Source organism: Lycorma delicatula, chromosome 8, assembly GCF_047948215.1.
Source record: "Lycorma delicatula isolate Av1 chromosome 8, ASM4794821v1, whole genome shotgun sequence".
NCBI classification, from domain to species: domain Eukaryota; kingdom Metazoa; phylum Arthropoda; class Insecta; order Hemiptera; family Fulgoridae; genus Lycorma; species Lycorma delicatula.
The window spans coordinates 110208218-110232904 of NC_134462.1; the positions used below are offsets into that span (position 1 = coordinate 110208218).

Below are 24687 nucleotides of genomic sequence, written 5' to 3' on the forward strand. Positions count from 1 at the left end.
TGTAATAGATGTAGATAAATAGTAATTTTGATTTAATACTTGGTGTTTCATATTAAGTTATCTCTTATCGTTATTAAATAGATCGTTAGCGATATCTAAGAAATTCCCAAAACAGTGTAAAAGTTATACTATTACCGCGTTATTACAAATAACGCGGTTAAAATTTGGAATTTGATTTGTAGTCTAATTTAAATGTAACATTATTTTAAATTAAAACTTAAAAGTGTAATATAATATATTACACTACAAACTTAAATATAATACATTTATTAAGTATTTTCAAATTATTTACACTCTAGTGAAAAAATTCATAAAGTATTACCTGTTAAAATTACATACCACACTTGCTGCAAGGTTTAATTTTTCCAACATATTTTAATTCTATTTTTCCATTTCTTTCGTGATTTAATTTCTTTTCTGTTTTCTTCTTCGATATATTTCATAATTAAAATGAATTTTATTAAATCACCATCATTCAGTTTTCATAATGAGTCCTAATAAAAAAACATGTTCGCATCTAAGTAATAATATCATTACATATTCTATAAGAAAAAAATTTAATATTTTTGTGATATTGAGATGCAAAAAAAAATTATTAAAAAATAAATAATCAGAATAAAAAAATTATTAATAGTCTATAAAATAAATTAATTTTTATATTTCAAATACATAAAACAGTAAAAGAAGAGAAAAACCTTTACAATTATTAGGGAGTGCATGTTACTAGAGTAACTTATGACAGGATACTTACTATGCTGATAAAAAATCACGAAAATTATTTTATTCAAACGTGATACGGATGAAAATACAGAAAAAACAAAACAAACGGAAAATATGTAACTTCTATTTTGTTGATTGAAGAATATGACCTTTGACAGCTCTAGAATTTAGTAAAGTAAATATATTTGATTAGATATTATCGTATGTTACATGTACTACTCCAGTATTTTGATATGTACAAAAAAAATATATTAGACGTATAAAAAAAGAAAAGAAAGAGGAACAATCAATCAGTCCACAGTATTAATATTATGTAGAGTTATTACGTACCAGCCTGTACAAGTCGCATTATATCTTTGATGATGAGTTTAAACCCTAGTAATTTCCTTCATAACACTAAAAAAAATCGTGAATGCTCTTTTAATATATCCCAAACAAGTATAATGAAGTTTTTCTTGTTTTTTCCTTTTTAATAAATTTATATAATTTTTTTCCATTACTTAAATTTTTTCTAGCAAATATTGAAGAAAAATTAATAATAGTATCTTTTTTTTTATCTTTTTTTAAACACCCCCAACATCCCCGGCCACCGCCGTTAGGCTATGCGCAGGAATGTCGGGGTGTCGTGGCAGTCGACTGCCCCCCTGACTTGCCTTCCTCTTGGCGTCCCATCGGGGTCCTCTCAGTTTCATCGGGGCGCAGTAGCCCTCCCTTCTGGACGACCACTACACCCCTCTGCTGAGAGGCTACCCTTCCCATCCCTACTCTAGGTTGTCGGCTACGCCTTACGCGTAGCCGGCAAACCTCCGCGTCCCGTCCTCTCATACCATGAGGGTCCCGGATGTCATCATCGGAAGTGCTCCGACCCGTCCACTCTTGCGTGTGTACGGGCCAAAGCATCCTAAACAACCAGGCTGCCTCCCTGGCCCAGCACGGCGACCACGATTCGCCCCCTGTGTTTTTTTTTTTCCCCCAAGCGACTCATCTCATCGGACTCAATTCCGGCCGCAGTATCTGTGCTTGTCCTTCAAGCCAGCAGTAACAGACCCAGAAAAAAAGATATGGTACAAATACGCATATAACGTACTACAATAAACATGATACATCATGCAGTCTTCACATTACGACCCAATTCTGGCCACAGCCAACCTAGTTGCGGTCTCGTTAGTTATACGTGCCCTTCAGCCCGGCAATAAAAACAAAAATCCAATTACAATGAAATAATATGTACATAACACAATACAAGAAAAATGATACAATAATACATTACATTCCACACGTCCCGACCAATCTTGTTGCTACACCGCTCCCGGTCGTAACCTGCCTACATGTAGCCGCGTGATTGTGTGCCATCACGGCTCAGCAGCCAGGATACAAAAACACATACGCAAGAATAATACATACACAATATAATCACAATAGCACTTGTGTCAACATTCCAACCCATCTACTTCCGTTAATATCCACGTCACCTGAATAAAGCGCACAAAAAATATTAACTTCCTCAAAAGAAAAATATATACAGTGAATTCCGCTAAATAGAACCACCGGTTATTTGGGGGGGCAGCCCTTTAATTGGGACAGTTTGTAAAAACAAAATCATACTGGTATAATTCATATAAAATTACGCCGGTTTAACCGCCCAAAAAGCCGCTTATAAGGCCCACTATTTCGTTGGTTTTTAATTTACTCGTAAAATAATAAAATTTTATTAGTTAAGTAAGTCATTTAATGATTTAAATGTACAGTTTAAATGCTATAGAGAGAGAGAGAGGTAACTTTTCATTAACCGGTGAGAGAAAAAAAAACGTATATGCCGAGGCTAATTTTCCGTGATGGTTGAGTTCTCTGAACAACGAGTTACAGTAAAAATTAAGACAGGTTCCCCTATCTATTGACAATTGCGGTGCGCAGATTTACGAAACATTTAATTCGAGGTTTTACATCAAATACAACGGTTTAATTCAGCCACTCGATATGAAAATAATAAAACATTTAAAATTTATTTACCGAAGTAAACTAATAAGCTATATTTTTATAAGAAATTAAAGGGGGAATAATTTAGGGCGTTCTTCTTCCGCCCTAAATGAGGTTAGTACACGTGTCAATTTGTTGCAGACAATTCGGTTCATAGCCAAAGAAATAAAACGTAGCGCAATCAGAAATTGCTTTACCAAATGCGATTTAAAAGTTGATGTCGACGATGATGTTGAAATACGATTATTCAATATTGAAGATGATTCTAATAATTTTTTGTAGCAACTAGTTAAGAATTTTGTAGAGTTTTTCATAAAACAGAATGTTATGACGATAATAAAACCGGTGATGACAAAATAATTAAAAAATTATTCAAAGACTGGACAAAATTCAAGATGATGAAGACGAACCCGAAATCAAACATGTGTCTATTCAATATGCAAAAAAATTGATTGACAGCGTTTAGCAGTATTTTTTTTACAAGAAGCTAGTGAAGGAAGCCCACCAGTAGAACTGTGAGTTTGTGCCCAAAATGAAAGTGTAATGAAATGGAGCGACAGAGCGAAGAGAATAATTTTTTTATAAGATGTATAACCAATAGAACATAAAAGGCACTCAATAGTTTATCTTAAAACTCTATTTTGTTTATTAAGCTTCGTATTTATTAATGATGTGAGAACAAAAAATTTAAATCGTGTTTAATAATTAGTATGTAACATTCTGTATTTCTGGATATCTCCTCATTTTTCTGAATATTACTTAACAGGTCCAACCGTTTAATAGGGACACATGATCCCGGTCCCAAAGTGGTTCGATTATCTGGAATTCACTGTAAATATAAAATATTTCATGTTAATTATTTCCTATTATTATATGAACGCATTATTATGCGAAATCATAAAACGATCGATGAAGTTTGAGTCTTAGTAAAAATTTTTGAAAATAGTTACACTTTTGATTTATCATTTATTAAACTACATACTAAAAAATATAAGAAAAATATTCTTTAGTAATAACGCTGTGAAGAAGATTATGATAAACTGATAAATAAAAATTTTTAATTTGATTTCACGATCAGAATTAGTAATATAACTGTGAAAGATCAAAAATACGAGAAAATATTATACTCCATTGATAACGACTGGATTAATATGTAAACGAATCTGCAAACTAAATCAAATCAGGTATATAATATAAATGTCATTTTTAAGGGGAATGGTGAGAAGAAAGCAACATTTTTGGTCATGAAAATAATATAACAAACTTAGGAATAAATTTTCTTTAAATAAATAAATAAATCTTGATGTGTAATTAATGCTACAGTACATAGCTTATGCCAAGAATGGGCAGATATTCTACTCCATGAAAAAAGAGAAGAAATTGTTCCAGCATTTGTCTAACTAGAACGGAAACAGTTTTAAAACCTTGATCAGGATATTAATATTTTTTTATGTAAAAAATATTATATATATATATAAATGAATGTTTGTTTGTCCCGTATGCGTTCTATACCATTCATCCTGTTGCGATGAAACTTTCGTGAGTTGTGCGCAAGCCCGCGAAGGTTTCTGAATTAATTTGGATCCGCTAGGTGGCGCTGGCATCGAGATATTTACAAAAATTGTATTTACGATCCGATTTGGCTCATATTCAGAATACGGGTTACATGAAAAAAATGGCCCCGCTAGGTGACGCTGGGGTCGAAATATTTGGAAACATACCATTTATGATCGATTTGGCTCATATTCAGAATACGTATTAGTTACGCGAAAAGAAATGTTTTTGTAAAAACTATACCCGCTAGGTGACGCCGGTATCGAGATATTTACGAAGCAAACAGACTTTCTTCTTTTAAATGTATAAAAGCCAACGTTCGTACGAGTATGTGTGTCTGCTATAGATTATAAAACTACTGGACCGATTTACGCGAGGAAAAAGTAAAAACGGAAAAAGAGAAAAATCGGAGAAGGGAAATAAGGAAAATGGGAAATAGGGAAAAACTAAAAGTGGAGATAGGGAAAAGGCAAAAGGCAAAAGAAAAAGGGGAAACGGGGAAATGGAAATATGGAAAATGGGAAAAAAGAAAAAGGGATAAACTGGGGGTAAATTTTGTGAAGTTCCGTAATGTTCATTTTTTAAATGTTTTATCAAGCTTTCAATTGTGTTGATTTAATTTGTATATACACTCAAATCTAGCAATAGCAAACATTACCGGGTCTGCTAGTTAATTATAAAATAAAAAAACCTGGATATCATTAAAACCTCCATTAATTATTCAAAATATAAATGTTACCGTAAAAGACCGATATCTGGCAAACATATTCTCGATGTTAATATTATCCGGTAAATGTCAACCCTTAACAAATATGTCGGTGAAAGACCGAAATATTTGCTTATTCAGATCTTCGCCGGTGTAATATCGGTCGACTAACACGGATAAGCTCTGGTGGGGGTCAAAACGATAACTAGAAATTAAAAAAAAACATCACCCAATACCAATTTCTAAGGAAAAAATAGAAATCCCTCGTTAAAAAAAGAAGTATAAATTTAAGCCAAATATTATCTATGCTCACTTCGCTCGCTATATTCATTTAATTAACGTTAAATATACAAATTATATACGTTATTCTCCAACATTACAACAACAGAGGCGATTAATCAAATTTCAAATTTTCAGCATTTTATAAAAGGCTCAATCAGGATATACAGAATATGTTGACTGCATGGATGAACAATAAGGATCCAAATAAATGGTCAGATGGTTTGCCCTTTCTTCAATTTTTTTATAAAGATATTTTCATTCAACTTTCACTATCAGTGGATGCTGAATGCGGCGAATTTGATTTATCGCCTCTAATGTTATAGAGTAACACATATAATTTGTATATTTAAAGTTAATTAGAGGAGATTAGCGAGCGATGCGAGCAAAGGTTGTTTCTTTCTTTTTAAGAGGGTTTCTTGTAATCTATTTATCTTAGAGATTGGTATTAGGTGATTTTTGTTTTTTAATTTTTAGTTAACGTTTCGACCCCGACTAGAGCTTATCTGTGTTTGTCGACGTATTATATCGGCGAAGGTTCGAATAAGCAAATACTTCGGTCTTGGTATGTGTCGATACTCGCCGGAGAAAATTAAGGTTCTCTAATTTCGGTCTCTCACGGTAACATAAACATATAAAATAATAAGGTACTTAAAGTACCTTCAGATACAAAATAAAAAAAATATATCTACAACACAAATCATAATTCGGAAAGCGTTAATCAAAATTATTTTAACATATATTTATGTAACTTACACGTTGAAAGAGGTGCAGAAAATTCAAAAGTATTTTTAAAACTTTTTGACCAGTATTATTTATAAATTTATCAGTAGAGCAATATTAGTTCTTTAAAAGAAAATCGTTTAATTGAGTTTTCAGTAAATTGGTGATAAGAATTTTAAAACTCTTTAGAAATTTATTAAAATGGCATAGGAACTTTGTATGATCCTTCCTCATAAGCCGAAACATTGTGTAAAATAAAAACAATTTTGTTATTTGATTTAATAGAGTTGGATATTTTTATTTTTTTAAACAACCGACTATTTGTTTTTAGTAAATACTGTATATTTTTAAATAATGTAAACTTAAGAATAAATTAACATTTTTTTTAAATAACGGTTTACAGAACTTATAATTAAGAACGCCAAACGATGACCTGAAAACCCATTTTTGTATCTGAAAACTCGTTCGACTTTTTGAGGGAGTCACTAGAGTGTCATCTCAAAAAGTAAATGGTCATTATAATTCATGAAAAGTAAATGATCTTCAAATCAAATCCACAAGGTTTGATTTTGTTTCTAACAAAATCAATTTGATTACTTCAAGAAATTTTTCATTAATAAAATACCTACCAATTTTGTTTCATCGACAACAAAAATATTATAATTATCATTAATTGAGGCCATTGGAAACGAGAAGCCACCACGGCAACAAATCATAAATTTGGGCCATCATATTCTGAAGAGTCCAAACTAACATACAAGAATGAATCGGTGCCTTTTGGAAATCCACCGTCAAAAATTAAAACCAAAACGCAAATATCTCTTTGGAATTCGTTTAATTTGATTTTAATTATATTTAAAAAATACATTTCATTATTAATATTTTTATTTAGATTTGGATAGGCCTACATAAAATGCTCAATTATGATAAAAAAACCCACTCGAATGAAATGATGTACCCTGATAAAAATAAAACCTGTACCTGATCTCACACATCGGTTAGAATTAGGCAGAGGAGTGAGGCAAGGCTGCTATTTATCACCAACACTATTCACCCTTTTTTCCGAGGAAATATTAAAAGAATAATTGGATGGCCGAAAAGGAATAAGCATAGATGGAAGAAATATAAATTGTATCAGATTTGCTAACGATCTGCTGATTGTAGTTAAAGACATTGTAAAGAATGATAAAAGTATTGAAAGCAGGGATGGAGAAATATTGGATGAAAATAAATATGAGGAAAACAAAATTTATGAAAATTAATGAGAGGAAAGGTTGTAATAACAGTAGGAAAAATCAAACAATAAAAAGATACAAATATTTTGGGACAGTACTAACTGAAGAGTGGAGGAGTAAAGAAGAGATTAAGATGAGATTTGTAACGATAAAGGAAGCCTTTTTTAGAAAGAAAAACCTACTTTGCAGCAACATAAGTCTGAACCTGAGGAAGAAATTGCTATTTTTGGAGAATACTTTTGTACGACAGTGAAACATGGACACTGGGAAAAAGGAAAAAGATAGGATCAAGGGTTTTGAGATGTGGATCTAGAGGAGGATGGAGAATATAAAATGGGTGACTAAAAGTATTAAGAAGGTAGAGAAGTATTAAGAATAATAAATAAAGATAGTACAGTATCGGTGATTATCAGAATGAGGAAAGGAAAATTTATCTGGCATATAATTAGGAAAAAATAAATAATAAACACAGTTCTTGATGGTTCCGTTGAAGGAGAAAAAAGAACAAGAAGGAAAAGACTGAAGTTAATAAATGATATAATAAAGGGTAGAGAAGGTTATGATGAAACGAAAAGAAAAGCACGGGGCAGAAAAAATGGAGACAACAGTGATGCCAGGGATCCGCCAACAGGGGGAAAAGCACATGATGATGATGATGATGATGATGCTCCCTTACAAAAAATAAAAAATGGAAGGTAGAAAAAACTATGTAAAGAGTTACTACCGAGCACGATTAAGGCTATTTGGAATGTACAAATTATTTTTTTATTTTAATTTAAATCTTCTAATCTAATTGAAATTTCGCGGTAAATTACCTTGCATATAAATAAGAGTTTCTTTTTTTTTTTTGTTTTCCGTGTGAGTTATCTGGAATAAAATACTTGGGAAAAAAATTAAATCTTTAACGTACAAGAAATTATAATAATCAGATCTTTATTAAATTCGTTTAAAAACAAATGTCAAAATTCAAGCATATACACATCCACACTTCTAGAATTTTATGTGCAAGATTTTACGATTTTTGTTCAATGGATAACTCAAAACATAGAAAAAAAATTGGGTTAAATTTTTGGATTATTATAATAATGTCTTTCTGTTTTATAATATACAGTTTGAAATAAAAATTAAAAGGCTATTTTTACAAAAATTTTAATGATTTTTCTTTCTTTTTATTTTTCTTTCTGCTTAAAACTTTTTACGGAAAAAAATCAATATTTAGATTGTTTTTTAAAACTGAGTGTTACATTATCTTGAAAACCATCGTTTCATACATCAGGCATACATGTAGTTTCAAATTGTCTTAAAATTTATCAGGAAGCAATTATTTTATATTTAAATAGTAATAAAAAAACAATAATTAAAATTTCCTTTTATTATGTTACAGGTCGAAAAAACAATCGATTGATATCAATGACTGCAATTGAAGCTATTAATTCATCAAAACAAATTGATGTCAATTGTTAAATGATTGAAGTGCACTGAAAATTATCAACTCATTTGCTTTCCGTTCTACAATAATGTACATCGGTTCAAAGTCAGCGACAGCTGCTGCTGTTGCAACACTACCGCCATCTGCAGGTAATTTATTCAACTAATATTTATCAAAGTAACAATTATTTAATTGCAGTACAAACTTCATTGAGGATAATTATGTCGAATAATAAGCCGCCTTGGTTCAATTTACCGCCTCGGTTAGATTTAATTATTCTAAATATTTGATATTCGCCGGCCTCCGTGGTGCGAGTGGTAGCGTTTCGGCCTTACATCCGGAGGTCCCGGGTTCGAATCCCGGTCAGGCATGACATTTTTACACGCTACAATTCAATTCACTACGCTATCATTCATCTCATCCTCTGAAGCAATACCTAACGGTGGTCCCAGAAGTTAAACAAAAAAAAAAAAGATTATTATTCTCTGGTTCAACAAAATAAATAAAAGTCTTTATTTCATTTGTAATATAAATTATTTTTATTATACTTTGAACTTTTAATTCATGTATAAATGATTAATTATACCTTCGTAACAACCAAGTTGAATCTTTGGAGGACGGAACTAGACTGACTAAAAATAGACCATTAGACAAATTTATTTAATAAGAGTAAGAAAAAAGTGAACATTTTTATTTAAAAATTTAAAAGTCTTACTTTAACAAAATTTAAATTACCTCCTTTTAATAAAAAAGATTTGTTTTGTTGAAAGTAATGTTTATATAGTGCTGCATGAAATGTTTCATGCGGTGTTTGTACGATTTTTTTAATTTATTTTTTTTGTAATATATGTATTGTATTTACTGTATATATATATATATATATATATATATATATATATATATATATATATATATATATAAGTACGTAATAACACATCAGTAACTGTAATGCAGATTGCATGTGTGCGTCAATATTTTCACTATGCATTATATGTTATTATTGTTACTTATCAAAAAGTTATACCTTCAACTCTGTCAAACTATAACTATTTAAAGTAATTATAATTGATTAAAGTATAAAGTTATGTAAAATAAAATTTAAATTAAACATAGCATAATTAAGTATAATAATTACATTATTGGCCAGTCAAATTAAATTTTTGCGGATTAATATGAAATTTAACAAATCCCTACGTAATATCGGTAAAAAAAATAATTATGGTTTTCAATTTTATTCTATCATCATAAGGTTCTGAAGTAGATCCATGCCTAATATACGTCTCCATTCTCTTCTTCTTCAAGCTACTAGACTTTGAGTTCTTGAGAGTTCCATTTTTACTGCACAAGGGATAGTATTGTAAACGGTCCAATTTTGGCATATACGGTTTTCACCAGATCTTGACGTTTAGACACCTAAGAAATCCCAAATAACCAAAATACCGGATGAAAATTTTTCGATTGAAAATTTTGCTTGTATGTGCAAGGTGTGCTGTTTAGTGAGGTCACTCTTAGTATCTCGAGATTTCGCCTAATTAAAGTCATATTTTTCTTAGGCATATTCGTTAAAAATTAAATAATAATAGCAAAATAAATTTTACAAAATCATACCCCCACCCCAAGAAATTCTCCTAACTACTGTTATGTTGTGACGTCACAGGTGAGCGGTAGAATTAAATAAATGAATAATATTTAGAGTGTAAAAAAGAACCTCGGTATGGCTGGATCTTGAACTCAATGGCCCGTCGACTCGGTACGTAGTGCGTTAAGCCTCGTGGCTACACCAGTCTGCCGACCCTAAAAGCGAAATTCGTTCTATATAAATTATGAAATTACATTAGTTTAGTTAGTTCCAACCGTTCTCACTATTACCGCCACACCCGCGCGAATTAAATACGGTACTCGGGCGTGGTTTAATTAGAATCATTGAATTAAATGAACGAAAAAATATTATATTTAAATAAAATGATGAATATTTTAAACTGTATGTGTATGTGTGTAAGCCGTGCATCAGAAGCAACCCATGTGATGGGAAAGTTCTTCAACTGTTGTCAGCTATTTTTTTAAATCTCCTGTCACTTTTTCACTTTTCTTTTCCGATATCTGATTTTTGCAGGTTTTTTTTTATTTCTAATGTTATTTTAATATATGTTTTTTCTCTGATGATATGTCCAAACCGAGAACTATTTTAAATTGTTTTGGCTCAGCATCTGCTTACAACTTTTTCATCTGTTTGTACATTTAATTTCCTGCAGTCTTTTCCATACACTTCTTTTTCCCTTTTAACTTAACAATCTAAAATTTATATATATGCAGAGCTATATTCTAAATCGAACACTTCATACGATGCTTTTACAACTGTAACTCTAAGTACAAAATTATTTATTTCTATTAAACACTTTCTTAAAAAATACAATTCTAACTTATTTATTTTCACTTTTGTGGTCTGTTATACGAAAACCTTTTTTTTTGTTTAACCCCCGGGACCACCGTTAGGTATTGGTTCAGAGGATGAGATCTGTAGCGTATGTAAAAATGCCTTGCCTGGCCGGGATTCGAACCCGGGACCTCCGGATGAAAGGCCGATGTTATCACTCGCGCCATGTAGACCGGTAATAAGAATACCTTTTTTCTTTTTCCTGTTTAGCCTCCGGTAACTACCGTTTAGATAATACTTCAGAGGATGATATGTATGAGTGTAAATGAAGTGTAGTCTTGTACATTCTCAGTTCGACCAATCCTGAGATGTGTGGTTAATTGAAACCCAACCACCAAAGAACACCGGTACCCACGATCTAGCATTCCAATCCATGTAAAAATAACTGGCTTTACTAGGACTTCAACGCTGGAACTCTCGGCTTCCAAATCAGCTGATTTGGGAAGACGCGTTCACCACTAGACCAACCCGGTGGGTTGGTAATAAGAATACCTGTACTTTTTTAATCTACTTTTTCAATTTTTTTTCGTAGACATTCTATATAGACATTGAATATTTGTGGTCCGCTCTGCGCTAATAAGATCTAAAATAAAAATGTGACCACATAATCCAAAAACAAGCAAACAGATAAACCCACACAGCATCATTTTTATAGACAGTGAAAGAAGGAAAAGATGAATGATGATATGAATTTTTTTTTAAATTTTCGTAATTATTTTTGATTAAATTAAATTACTTAATCATTTAAAATATCTTCCCGCCAGTTTATACAAAAAAAAAGATTTCATCTAAAGAATCAATATTACTGTGTTAATGAATTTTTATGTTATATCTGTTAATTTAATAAAATATCTGAATTTTACCCACATCCGTTTAAAATGTATATAAAAATGTGTTCAAATAATTTTCGCCCGATAATGATAAGAATAACTCTCATCTTAAGATTTGTTAAAAAAAACAAAGAATACGATTGGTTGGAATTTTGTCCCCGATAATGACAAAAATTACTCTCACCTTATGATTGGTTAAAATACAACAAATACGACAGGCTGATATTTCGTGCCTGATAATGATAACAATTAATCCCACCTTATGACTGGTTAAAAAACAAAGAATAGGATTGGGTGGAATTTTGTGTCCGATAATAATAAGAATTACTAACACCTTATGATTGGTTAAAAAACAACGAATACGATTGGATGGAATTTTGTGTCCGATAATGATAAGAATTACCCTCACCATTATTTTTTTTCAAGGTCCGATCGGTCACGAAATCAAAACCACAGTGAATATTAAAAGTTTTTTATTTGTAACAAGTACTTACATAGTTACGCTATTTCTCTACATAGTCGCCACTCCGGTGTAGACATTTGTCGTAGCGTGGTACCAACTTTCAAATACCCTCATCATAGAACGGAGCCTGCTGTGTTTTCAGCCATGTTTCTACGCTGGTCTGCAGCTCAATGACTGTGCCAAAATGTTGTCCTACTAGCCAGCGTTTCATGTGAGCAAAGAGGTGAAAATCGGATGGAGCCAATTTCGGGCTGTACGGTGGGTGAATAAGAATAAGCGGAGAGGAATGTTGTCATCAGGCATTGTCTTTCTCCATGACAATCCTCGGTCGCACACTGTAGCTGTAACAAAGCGTTTTTCCTGCAGCGTTTTCGTTGGGAACTGTCTGATCACCCACCATACAGCTCGGACTTGGCTCCATCCGATTTTCATTTGTTTGATCTCATGAAACGCTGGCTAGGAGGACAACATTTTGACACAGACATCGAGATGCAGACTAGCGTAGAAACATGGTTGAAAACACAGCCGGCTCCGTTCTATGACGAGGATATTTGAAAGTTGGTATCATGCTACGACAAATGTCTAAATCGGAATGGTGACTATGTAGAGAAATAGCGTAACTATGTAAGTACTTGTTACAAATAAAAAACTTTTAATATTCACTGTGGTTTTAATTTCGTGACCGATCGGGCCTTGAAAAAAAAAATAACCCTCGTATTATGTATTTATTATTTTCACATATTTATTTTATTACCAACTATTTTCATTTATTTGTTTTTTAAATTATCAATATTATTTATTTTATAAATAATTATATATTTTGTGATGCTGCTCTAATTAAGATTTCAGTATGGTTTCCCTATATCCATCCAGGGAAATTTTAGAGCAGTTCTCCTTTTTTTAATTAGGATAGTAGGATGTCTTATTCTTGATATGATGTTCATAATACACTATCATATATCAATCAGAATAAATTATTTATTATCTAATCTGATATCTGATAAGAATAATGATGATGATTGTGATGACGGTGGTGATAAAAATAATATTCTATTAGAAAACAGAAAATAAAAATTGATGTACAGTAATTTTTTTCAATTAAAACCACTGTCATGGTATTATCATGATAATATTACAGGAGATCTACATTACACGATAGTTGAATTTGTAGGCAGTTATCTGGTAACCCTAGTTCATTGATTTTCCAGTATAGTTAATTACATGTCATTCAAAATTCTTTGTTATATTTTAAAAGTATCGTATTAAAAAACAAAATTAATAAATAAAAAAAAACACGGGTTTAAACTGATTTTCCAAATTTTATTTTATACTTTTCTTTACTAATGTGTACATTGCAATATGTTCAACTAGTGAATAATAAGTAACCCCCCGCCCCATGGCTCAATGAGATGAGGATGATATATATGACATGTAAATGAGTTGTAGCATAGAGTCAGGCCGATCATTCCTGAGGCATATGATTGATTGAATCCCAACCAACAAACTACACTGGTATCCATTATCTAGTATTCAAATCCATACAAAAGCAACTAACATTTACTAGGATCTGTACCTCAGAACCTTCGACTTCGAAAATCAACTGTTAACAAACTGATTTCTGACGATGAGTTAACCATTAGACTTATCGGAGGGCTTAAATATTTAAAAAAAAATCTTTTAAAATAACTGGGAATCATTACCTCTGCAATTTAGTATGTTTTTTGAGATGACAAGCATCGACTTCTTTCATCATTTTCCCCCGTGAGAATGGAAATTTTTAGCGTATGAAAAATGCCATGCCTTATCGGGATTTGAACCCAGGACTTCTGGATAAAAGGCTGAAACGCTACCACTCCGCCACGGAGTCGGTCGTATGCTTTTTTTAAATATAAATAAAGACAAGATAAATTATTATTGAGATGTATTGAAAAGCAACATTATACTTAAGAAAAATCATTAAAAAATGTTTTACTTAAAATCTAAACCTACATGCTCATTTTGATTGTTAAAAATCATCAGTAAAACTACGGAAAAAAAGTACAAATAAAATTAAAAAAAGAAATAAAAAGTATTAAATGATAAAAAAACTACCTATGAAACACTATAAAACAGCTCTAGATGGGCGTAAAGGTGTAAATTTTGTCTTAAAAGTATTTAAACAATAACTTCCTTTTAATTTATTTTAAACTTTTATAAATAAGATATCAAATTATTCCTCGTTTGGTTAACTATGAAGTAATAAAATTTAAAAAAAAAGTTAAAATAAATTAAAATAGAAATAAAAAAGAAATGAAATTTTTAGTACTATTGGAAACCCCCCTACAACAATCACCCCTTTATAAGAAAATATTATCATTATCAGAAATTTTTTTTATGTTATATACATGACATAGTTTAATGGCTACTAAAATGCTGGATTTCTTCTCCGTAACATTTTTTGTTAATTTCCAATTATCTGCAAGTTTCATTCTCTGTGAGTATTTGCGCGTGCGTCTTTATTTATACGCTTATATATATATATATATTGCATTTGAAAACGTAATAATTTTGATGAATTACATATAAGATTTAATCATGATTCAGTAATAATTTGCTGGGTAAAACATTAAATTCATAATTAAAGGCACAACAAGCAGCAGCAAAACATCAAATTCAAGGTTTATGATTCGTGATGTAAGTCATGTAACCTCTAATTTTTTATCGTGATATATACAATGTACGAGCACTAACAGCAGCACAAGTAAAACGTACATTAAGTACGCGTAAACATTCTTTTTATTTTTATTTTATTATTAAATAAATTTCAAAGTTTTTATTTGTCGTATTTTTTTTTCTACAGGACAGTAAAACCTAATGTGGCTCATTAAAAAATATCATTCAACTCTTTTTACAAAAGAAAAAAATATTTCCAGGACTCAATTTATTTCGGATGTGAGGAATTTTTACATTGAAAATTTAAATTTCTTTCTTAGTTGTTTAATTTCTTATTAAAGACCAATTTTTTTCGGTACTATAATCAAACTGTTGTAAATGATCTCATATGATATATTTCATACTCCCAAAAATAGTTTTAACTATTCTCAAAAACTAATATCCAGTTCAATGATATGATAAAAATGAAAGGTGTGAAGTAGTACACCATTGCCTCCTTCGTAGAGTCAAATATACTATTACACAACAAGCCAAGAACCTCAAAAATATAAATATTTGTCGAGCTCAGTAGCAGAACGGTAGCTTATTGTCTTTCACCTATACGTTACTAAACTCGAATCCCAGTTATGCTTAGCAATTTTCAGACGGTACGATATTTTTTTCCATTGTAAAAAAAAACAACAAAATGTATGTTTGTTAGCCGGTTAAAATAATAAGAATAAATAAATATTCAACCTTACAAATAAATAAATTTAAAAAAAATTAATTCTGATAAATACAATAATAATAATAATACATGATACAGAGATCACATTAAGAATGAGTTGGAATGCTACATCACTGATAAAAAAAAAGAAAATGACTCAGCATTTTCCAGGCTGGATCAAGGGTGAAAACCATGATGTAACAGTGATCAGAGCTATATCGTAAAATAAACAGCTAATTACTTATAAAATAAAAAACATGTTTAATTAAAGCCAATATTAATTATTTAGAAAATAAACATATGAAATAATAATAATAATAAAATAATTACGTGAAGATATTATAAAAAAAAAATAATAATCCCTTTCGGCATGCCGGAAGGCGGAGGTAGATTTACCAGTGCTAAATAAGGGATAAAAAAGCCTTTAAGTTAAGAAAAACTTAGTCGAAACGGCAGTGGTTGCATGTGAAAAATATTTCACATGTTTAGCACACGACAAGCCCATCATTTTACAAATCTAACAATATTTTGGTCATCCCTTGCCGTATGGGTTGGTCATAACAAAAATTGTTTCAGACAAAAGTTTTAGGTAATTTTTAGAGAACTAAAGACCACTTTAAACCGATTCGATACTGTAATTATTAAAGGAGGTATGATTCTTTTTTTTCGAAACCCCATTTATTCAACCCCCTTGGCAAAAATGGGTGATATAAAAAATATAACGGGTGATATAAAAATACATTTTTTATAAGTTTTAAGTTCTTATCCAAAAAATAAAAATATTACGAACTTTAAATGAATTCGATATTTTACTTAATAAGAAAATTATAGCGATTTTTTTCGAAAAAGCACCCCCATTTCCCCCCTTATGGTCCGATTTTAGCCGTTAACGAACACGATTGAGATTTTGGGACGAGTTATTTTTGGAACAATTTGAAAGTGATTTTCAGAAAATTACGGCAGATATCGTGTCCACAAGAAAGTGAAATATATATATAAACTTTTGAGCTGAAGGTGGTTTTGGGCTCTGGAGGATGTGAAACGCTAAGATAAGTTGAAATTTTCTGGAATTCGAATCATGGTACTTATTACAATAGGTAGATTTCTTATGAAATCTACCTAAGAAAGCTGACAACTGTGGTTAGTTTCTGGTGACTCGCTTACACAGGCAACTTAATTTAAAATATTTATCATTCTACTTAATCATAATACTTTTTCATTTACTTAATTCAATGATTCTAGCTAAAGCATGCGTGCATACTGTATTTAAAACGCGCGGGTGTGGCAGTACTAGCGGCTAAAGTCGGCACTAACTAAACTAATGTAAATTCACAACTTACATAGAAAAACTTTCGCTTGTACTGTCGGCACACTGGTGTAGCCGCGAGCCTTAATGCATCAGGTACCGAGTCAATCGAGCGATCCAATTCGAAATCCAGCCAGACTGAGGTAAAAAGTATTTTTTACCTCTTACTACCGCTTACTGTGATGTCACAACATAGCAGTAGTTTAGAGCATATTTTGGGGTGCCAGTGAGATTTTGCAACAATTTTTTTGCACATATTGTGATTTTTCAATTGTTAACAAATATGCTTAAGAATAATACGGCCTTAATTTGGCGAAATCTCGAGGATGACCTTGCTCTACAGCCTCACTCCCTTGATCTTTTAAGTTGAAAATGCAATGGCATCAACTCCATATTTAGAAGTAATCTGACCAAGTTTAGTCAAAATCGATCCAGTAGTTCTGAAGATATAAGATGATTTAGAGGCCAACACCGAACATACATACCGGAAAATTTCAATCCGGTTTTTGTATTTTTTTTAGTTTCCTTAGGTGTCTAAACGTCAAGATCCGGTGAAAACCATATACGTCTTAATTGGACCGATTACAATACTTTCCCTTCTAGAACTATAGTGCTATCAAGATGGAAAAGTAATAAACACAAAATAAATCATAAATTGGAATTGGAGGTTACTGAAAATTATTTAAACATATATTTACGTTCACGTTTAATGAAAAAGTAGAAAATTCAGCTTTTTTATTTTTTAATTAGTGTAATGAAACATAACTGTTGAGTAATGTTCTCTCTGAAAAATAAAATTTTTTAATTTCATTTTAAATAAATTGGACAAAAGGCTTTTTAAATTGTTCAGTAATTTATTTAAAATAGTAACTAGCAAAATAAGGCTGTTCATCGTAAGCCTAAGTATTATATTGAGTTTCAAGAAAGCAGTTCTGTTGTCTGGTTTGATAGGATTATTGTTACTTCCGTTTACTTCGTACAAGGAAGTATTGTAATCGTGAAAAATTTCTGTTTTCAGATTTCAACGGAAATATCTATTTTGACCATCACTGAATCCATTTTGACTAGTTTCGGTGTGACGTCTGTAGGGTACGTTGTATGTATCTCGCGTAACTCAAAAACTATTAGCCGTAGGATGTTGAAATTTTGGATTTTTGAACTGTTGTAACATCTAGCTGTGCACCTATACTTTTGATTGCAATCGAGTGGAACAAAGTGTCCAAAAATAACCCAAAATCCAAATTTTTGGATTTTGAGTTTTGTGGACCCAAAAATGAAAAAAGTCCAAAATCCAATTTTTTTGCATTTTTGACATTAACTGTAGTAATATGCCCTCATTGTGTGCTTTTCAACGATATATCATAAGAGGTTCTTATTTTCACTGGTTTCAGAGTCATAGCCACATAAAACTTTAATTAATGAAATATTTGGTTCTTACAAGGGGAAGGTACATCGGTTCGTATCAGACTTCATCTCCTTTTTTTTAACTTTTTTTTTAATTTAAATATACTGATTTATCAATAATTATTAACCTCTGATTGTAAAAAAAATACGATGAATAATAAATAATTCAATAAAAAAAAAAATATCAGAAGTGATTAATGAAATTATTTTTTTTGAACTTTTTTTATTTTTAAAATGTGTGTAATTTAATAGGCGTTCAAGGAAATCCGGTCATGTGGCGTGCACATAAGATTTTTTTTTATACGAATAAGTGTCTATTTTTTATACCTAAAAATTGTACATTCATAAAACATATATTTAAATACTAAAACATATATTTAAATATATTAACATATATTTAAATATATATAAACATATATTTAAATACTAAATGTCGATATACACGATTCGTATTTATGGTTGCTAATCAATGATCTGAAAGTTCATTTTTTGTATCTTAAAATTGATTCTGACTTTTTGAGGGAGTCTCAAGAGATAATATTATACTTTAAGTTAGAATATACTTAAGCATAATAAATACTTCGAAATGATAACAAGGTTCAACTAGCTGTTTACAGTCAATTAGACTTTGACGAGCTGTAAGCAGCTTCTCTGATACCATGGCTACTAAATTGTTTTATCAGTAAAAAATGCTAAACGAAATAGAATGCTTTACTGAATGTTAAGATTCAGGATAATTTAAATGTGGTTATTTAATTGAGTTATTTAATTTTTGAAATGAAGGTTGGTATCTCTGCTAAATTTTCACTTTTTTTGTTACTCTTATTAAATGAATTTTTCTAATGCTCTATTGTTAGGTACTCTAGTATCAGCCATCAGGGACTACTCATCATGTATTTAACGGTCATGAATAATTAATTTATAATAACGTTACATATATCAAGCATAAGATCAAAGATTATAATGAAAAGAATTTATATTATAAATGAAATAAAGATTTTTATTTATATCAATGAACAAGCTAATAAAATAATACTTAGAATAATTTTAGCCCAACCGAGGTATTAAATCAAGGCGGCAAATTATTCGATACTAAGATCGTAAAAAAATGAAAAATATTCTCATTGTTATTTACACTATTTTAATTATTCTCTAAATACTGGAAAATATTATGGACAAATCTTTTTCCTAAATCCATGTTGAAAGTTTGAAAATATATAATAATTTTCAAAAAATATTAAAAATCTGCTTTTTAATCATTTTTTTTAAATACTTCGGGAAACCCAATAAGGAAGTTAGATTAAAATTGTATAAATTAAATGCAGCGCTATTCTTAAAGAGAGAAATAACAACGGAAGTCTTAAGTCGTTGGGAAACTCATTTGCAGAAATATTTGTAGATTAAATTTATAAATGGTACAATAATATCATTTACGACTTCATTTAAAACTCTCGCAGGAATTTCATCAACACCACTGAGTGTTTTCTATTTATATGAGTATTTAAAATACAAATTTTAAATTCACATGGGTATCAACGGGAATTATACAGAGTGTACCGGGACGTATTCCCTGAACTTCAGGACACCAAAATGAGGAAAAATATTCATATAGTGATAAGTCATATTTTTCTTTATTTTACTTCTGGTCGCCATTTTGCGATATTTAACAAAAAAATTTTTCTCAGGAACAGATAAACTACTTTAGTTAAATTTGGAAAATTTAAGACTAGTATCTTATTATTTTTGTGTGTATAAGTAATTATTGTAATTAAATAAATAAGTAAATATTGTATATAAGTCATTATTTCGAATATCCAGGTTTAAAAACCCTTTCTAGAAATTGTTTACCTATACACAAGTCTGAACTAGATGGTCAGCCTTAAATTATGTTAAAGAAGTTAAAGAATAAAACTTTTTCAACAAATTAAGCAATTAACAAATAAAATTACTAATAAAAAATTTGGTACCGATTACAAAAAGTACACTTAAGATTTTAAATAAATTTTATTTATTTTTTTTAACTCCTCTTTTTAAAAAAAAAATATAAATAAAATTTATTTAAATATCTTAAACCTAATCGTATATCACTTGTTTAGCAGCTGATTTTCGAAGTCGAAGGTTCTAAGGTTCAAATTCTAGTAAAAATTATTGCTGTTATAGAATTTGAATACTAGACAGTGGATAACGGTGTAGTTTGGCGGTTGGGGTTTAATTAACTACATCTCAAGAATGGTCGGCCTGAATGTGCACAAAAACTTCACTTCATTTACATGTCATATATTTCATCCTCATCTCATTGGGAATGGTGGGGGGAGGGTTGGTTATTTTTCACTAGTTGGAACAAATTTCAACGTATAAGTAAGAAAAAAAAAAATCTATTTTTATAAAACCTAGTTTATGTTTTTAGTTTTATTTCAGTTTAAAATATAAGCAAACCAATAAAATTACGCTACTGGTGTAATAAAAAAACTATTTGTAAGTATATTTGTATGAAATCCGGGTCTTGATGAAGGCTGATAATCTTCATAAAGGAATGCAAATAACAGAAGTGAGCTAAAAGTGAATAAATTTTTTTTTTGGAATATGGGAAAGTTTATTTTTTTAATTAATCTTTTAGAACTTGTTTATACTTAAAACGTTTAAATGTAAGAATTACTATAGGTTATGCTCGTATATTATAATATATCTTTTACGATAACATACATTTTCATTTAAAAATCTTTAATATAAATTATCTGGTATAAATTACAACGGACTAGCAAAGGAACTTCCAAAAATTGGAAAATAAAAAAATCGATAGAAATTCTTTACGAGGAATAATACCTAAAACATGCATTTAAATAATAGATAATGGTTGATTTAAGAGCTTTCTCTTTATTTTTAAAAGTAGATTAAAAACTATAAAAGACTGAAATTTTTACTTTTTCGAAATTTTATATTATTAATGAGTGAATAAAAACCGTTTATAATTTATTCTTTAACAATATTTCTTATTACTTTTCATTATAGATTGATTAATTCAGCTAATCCCCGCGGCGGAGTGGTGTAGCTTCATCTGGGGATCCAGCGTTCGAATCTCAGTCAGGCAAGGCATTATTCATACGCTACAAAATTCCTATCATATTTTCACGAACAGGCTTTCAAAGTTTCTCTAATAATCAACAAATTATTTCATCAGAGCAAATAATTGTTAGTTATTAAAATGTTATTAAAAAAAACAATTTGTTTACTTTAATAAAACATTACCACACTTTAAATATTATAATGTATTTAAATAAACACTTTATTCTGTCTAAAGTAGCGAGGCATGAGTAAATGTTCAAACCCCAATAAATGTCACGGATAATATGTAAAAATTGTTTTAATCACGAATACGTAGTTATAAATAGAAAATTTTAAGCATAACTGATATTTTTATGTGATAAAACAGAAATAATAAAAAATTGTTTGCTGTTACATTATATTACTATACGTATTGAACACGCAAACAAATGTACAGATGTGTAAAACACACGCGCGAACCAAGCACAAAAGTACATGCTTTATATGACCTTCATTATTACGAACATCTATTGATAAGAAACGAATTTTCATTCCCGTGCAAAAAAAAAATGATTTAATTTTAAATAAATGTAAATTCACATGTAAGAAATTATTAAAAATATATTCTACGTTGAAGGTAGAATAAATTCATACAGATCGGAATATCTCCAACATAGTTTACCACGACTGAGTAAAATATGTTGACCCTGTCATTTTGGATCTTTAGCAGTATCCATAATGAAAATAATATTTTTCACCTTAAGATGGGTAGAAATATATCTCAGAATTAATACCAAAAACGAGAAAGTAAAAGAGATTTAAAAATAATTATATGAGTTTTAATTTTTGGTTATGATGAAGATTTTAATGAAATTTTAAAAATGTGTATCTATACTGTAATATAAAGCCGAAGAGGGTTTTTGTTTGTTTAGGATAAATAAAAAAACTATTCGATCAATCACAACCAAATTTTTACCCATGTTTCTTGACAAAACTGAGAAGGTTTTCAGATATATTTCATCTCGAAAAATGTAGAAGAACCAACCAATCGATGGCTTTCAAATTTTAAGGATACATTCGTATTATACCAAGGAATGTTTTAAGTTACAGACCGAGGACCTAGCTCATTTGAAGGTTAAAATATAAGAAATATCCGTTATTTCTTCACCCCCAAGAAGGGTGAAGTTGTAAATCAAAGATATTCATTAAGGAAAAAAAAGATTAATCCTTTTACTTCATTATTATATTTCTGCCAACATGGAAAAGAAATAAGTTCTGAATTTTTCGTCGTCAAAGGTGTGTGTACTTAGCTACCATAGTTATCATAGCTACTATTATTCTGCAAAAGAAGGAGCAGGATGAACTGCTGAACAGATAGTGAGAAGAAACGGGGTGCAACCATGTCTAGGGTGCCATGGCTGACTCGACTCAAATGAGGAGGTGAGGTTCCCCGATAATAACATGCGGACAGTCCAACAGAACACAGAAGACCAGCGAAAACCTCAAGAAGTGAGGTGTAGGATACCAAACTGGAGAACGAAGGGAGAACAGACAGCCCTCTGCAGAGCTGGCGTTCGTTCGTGCTTGCATGGATGGGCGATAGTGATGATGCTACTATTATTCTGCCTTTTGTAATTTAGTTTCTTTTTCAGGTGTCTATAAAGCCTGAATACTTTCAGTTGTTATTTATCAGCATTATTATCACAACCTCACAATCAATATAACGATTAGTGCGGGTGTCCAGTGGGCGGAGCCCACTACAAAGTCGGGAATGGCGACCGAAGCGAGCTCTACGGGTGTCCAAGGCGCCGTCACCCTGCAACACAGGAATGGTGAGCGAAGCAAGCTCTGTGGTCCTGGGATAGAACCCGAGGCCCCGAGAGGCCCTAATGAGACCCTGAGTTGGCTCCGGGGTTCGCCTGGTCTCTGACGGTCCACGTTCTGACTAGACGGGTTTGGTTAGTATATATATATATATATATATATGTATATATAAATTGTTCGTCAAAAGAGTATAAAAATCCAGATTAAGATCTGAAAAATTTTTTTATGAACTTTGAAAAATATTTTATTCTACTTCCTTAATTTTTTTTTTAAATACATTACTACATGACCAAAAATTAACGTTTGTATTTGGACTTCAACAGCACAGCACTGTGCAATCTACAGTGCTGTAGATTGCACGTTAAAATTGGAGAACAAAAGCTAGAAATAATCAAACAATTTAAATATCTTTGAGAATGGGTCAGCTGCAATGCGCTTGAGAAAAAGGCTATTGAAACCAGAAGAAACAAATTCGAACTAGCCTTTTAACTCACCAAAGAATGTCTACAACAGAAAATCTCTATCCTGGAATACAAAAATAAAACACTAAACGAAATCAAACCCGATGTCCTGTATGTAAACGAAACATTATTAACCAACCAACTACGACAATTCGAAAGACGAAGATCAAAGAAAGGAAAATCTTAAGAAAACTTCTAGCCCTTAAATTCCAAAACAACAAACTAGTCCAAATTAAAACGAAAACCTATACTAAAAAAACAGAAAAATTATCAGACTGATGAGAAAAACAAGAATCGACTTCTATGGAAATATTCTCAGAATGAGCGCAAATAGACTAACCAAACAAATGTTTGATTATCTCCATAATAAAATTCCAAACCACATTGGTCCAACCAAACAGAAAAGGATTTAATGGCACTCCAAATCACAGAAAGCATGCTCCTGAACAAAACCGCCAAAATAATCAACAAGGACATGAAGAAAACGAGGTTCCAACCCAAAACAAATACCAAACGTAAGATCCAATTCTCCGAAGAAGAAAGGAAAGTAACATCGAATAGAATGAAACAATACTAGGCTAAAAGAAAGGCACAGAACACAAAAAGTAATTGATCCAATGTACCCTCAAGTCGGAAGAAACGAAAAAATAAAAAAATATATTTATAAAAATTATAAAGACTTAATAACCTTATTAGAAATAGAAAGTAGAAGGTTAAAATTTTTAAATAATTCTTCTTAAAGAATTATGTTTTTTTTATGAAAGGGTAGGCATCAACAGCTATGATCATTAGCCCTGTGGAAATTGCTAACGTATGAAAAGATGTCATGCTTAACCGGGATTCGAACCCGGAACCTCCGCATGAAATGCCGAGACGGTACTTCTCAACCACGGAGATAGGCAATTATGCTTTTTGAAATCGTCGTTTGATTAAGGAGTAAGT

At 30.8% G+C, this 24687-nt stretch overlaps 1 protein-coding gene across 6 annotated transcripts in view; it reads left to right on the forward strand.

Moving 5' to 3' along the window:
- The window catches only part of LOC142329346 (uncharacterized), a 310193-nt gene that overhangs the window by 50913 nt on the left and 234593 nt on the right, over window positions 1-24687 (forward strand). For 5 of the 6 annotated variants that reach the window (XM_075373838.1, XM_075373835.1, XM_075373842.1 and 2 more), the window contains one exon: window positions 8579-8772. In XM_075373838.1, coding sequence (XP_075229953.1) covers window positions 8712-8772 — 61 coding nt within the window. In that variant the 5' untranslated portion in view covers window positions 8579-8711. Of the gene's footprint in view, window positions 1-8578; window positions 8773-21427; window positions 21504-24687 lie in introns of all 6 variants that reach the window. The other variant, XM_075373841.1, reaches the window with a different exon arrangement.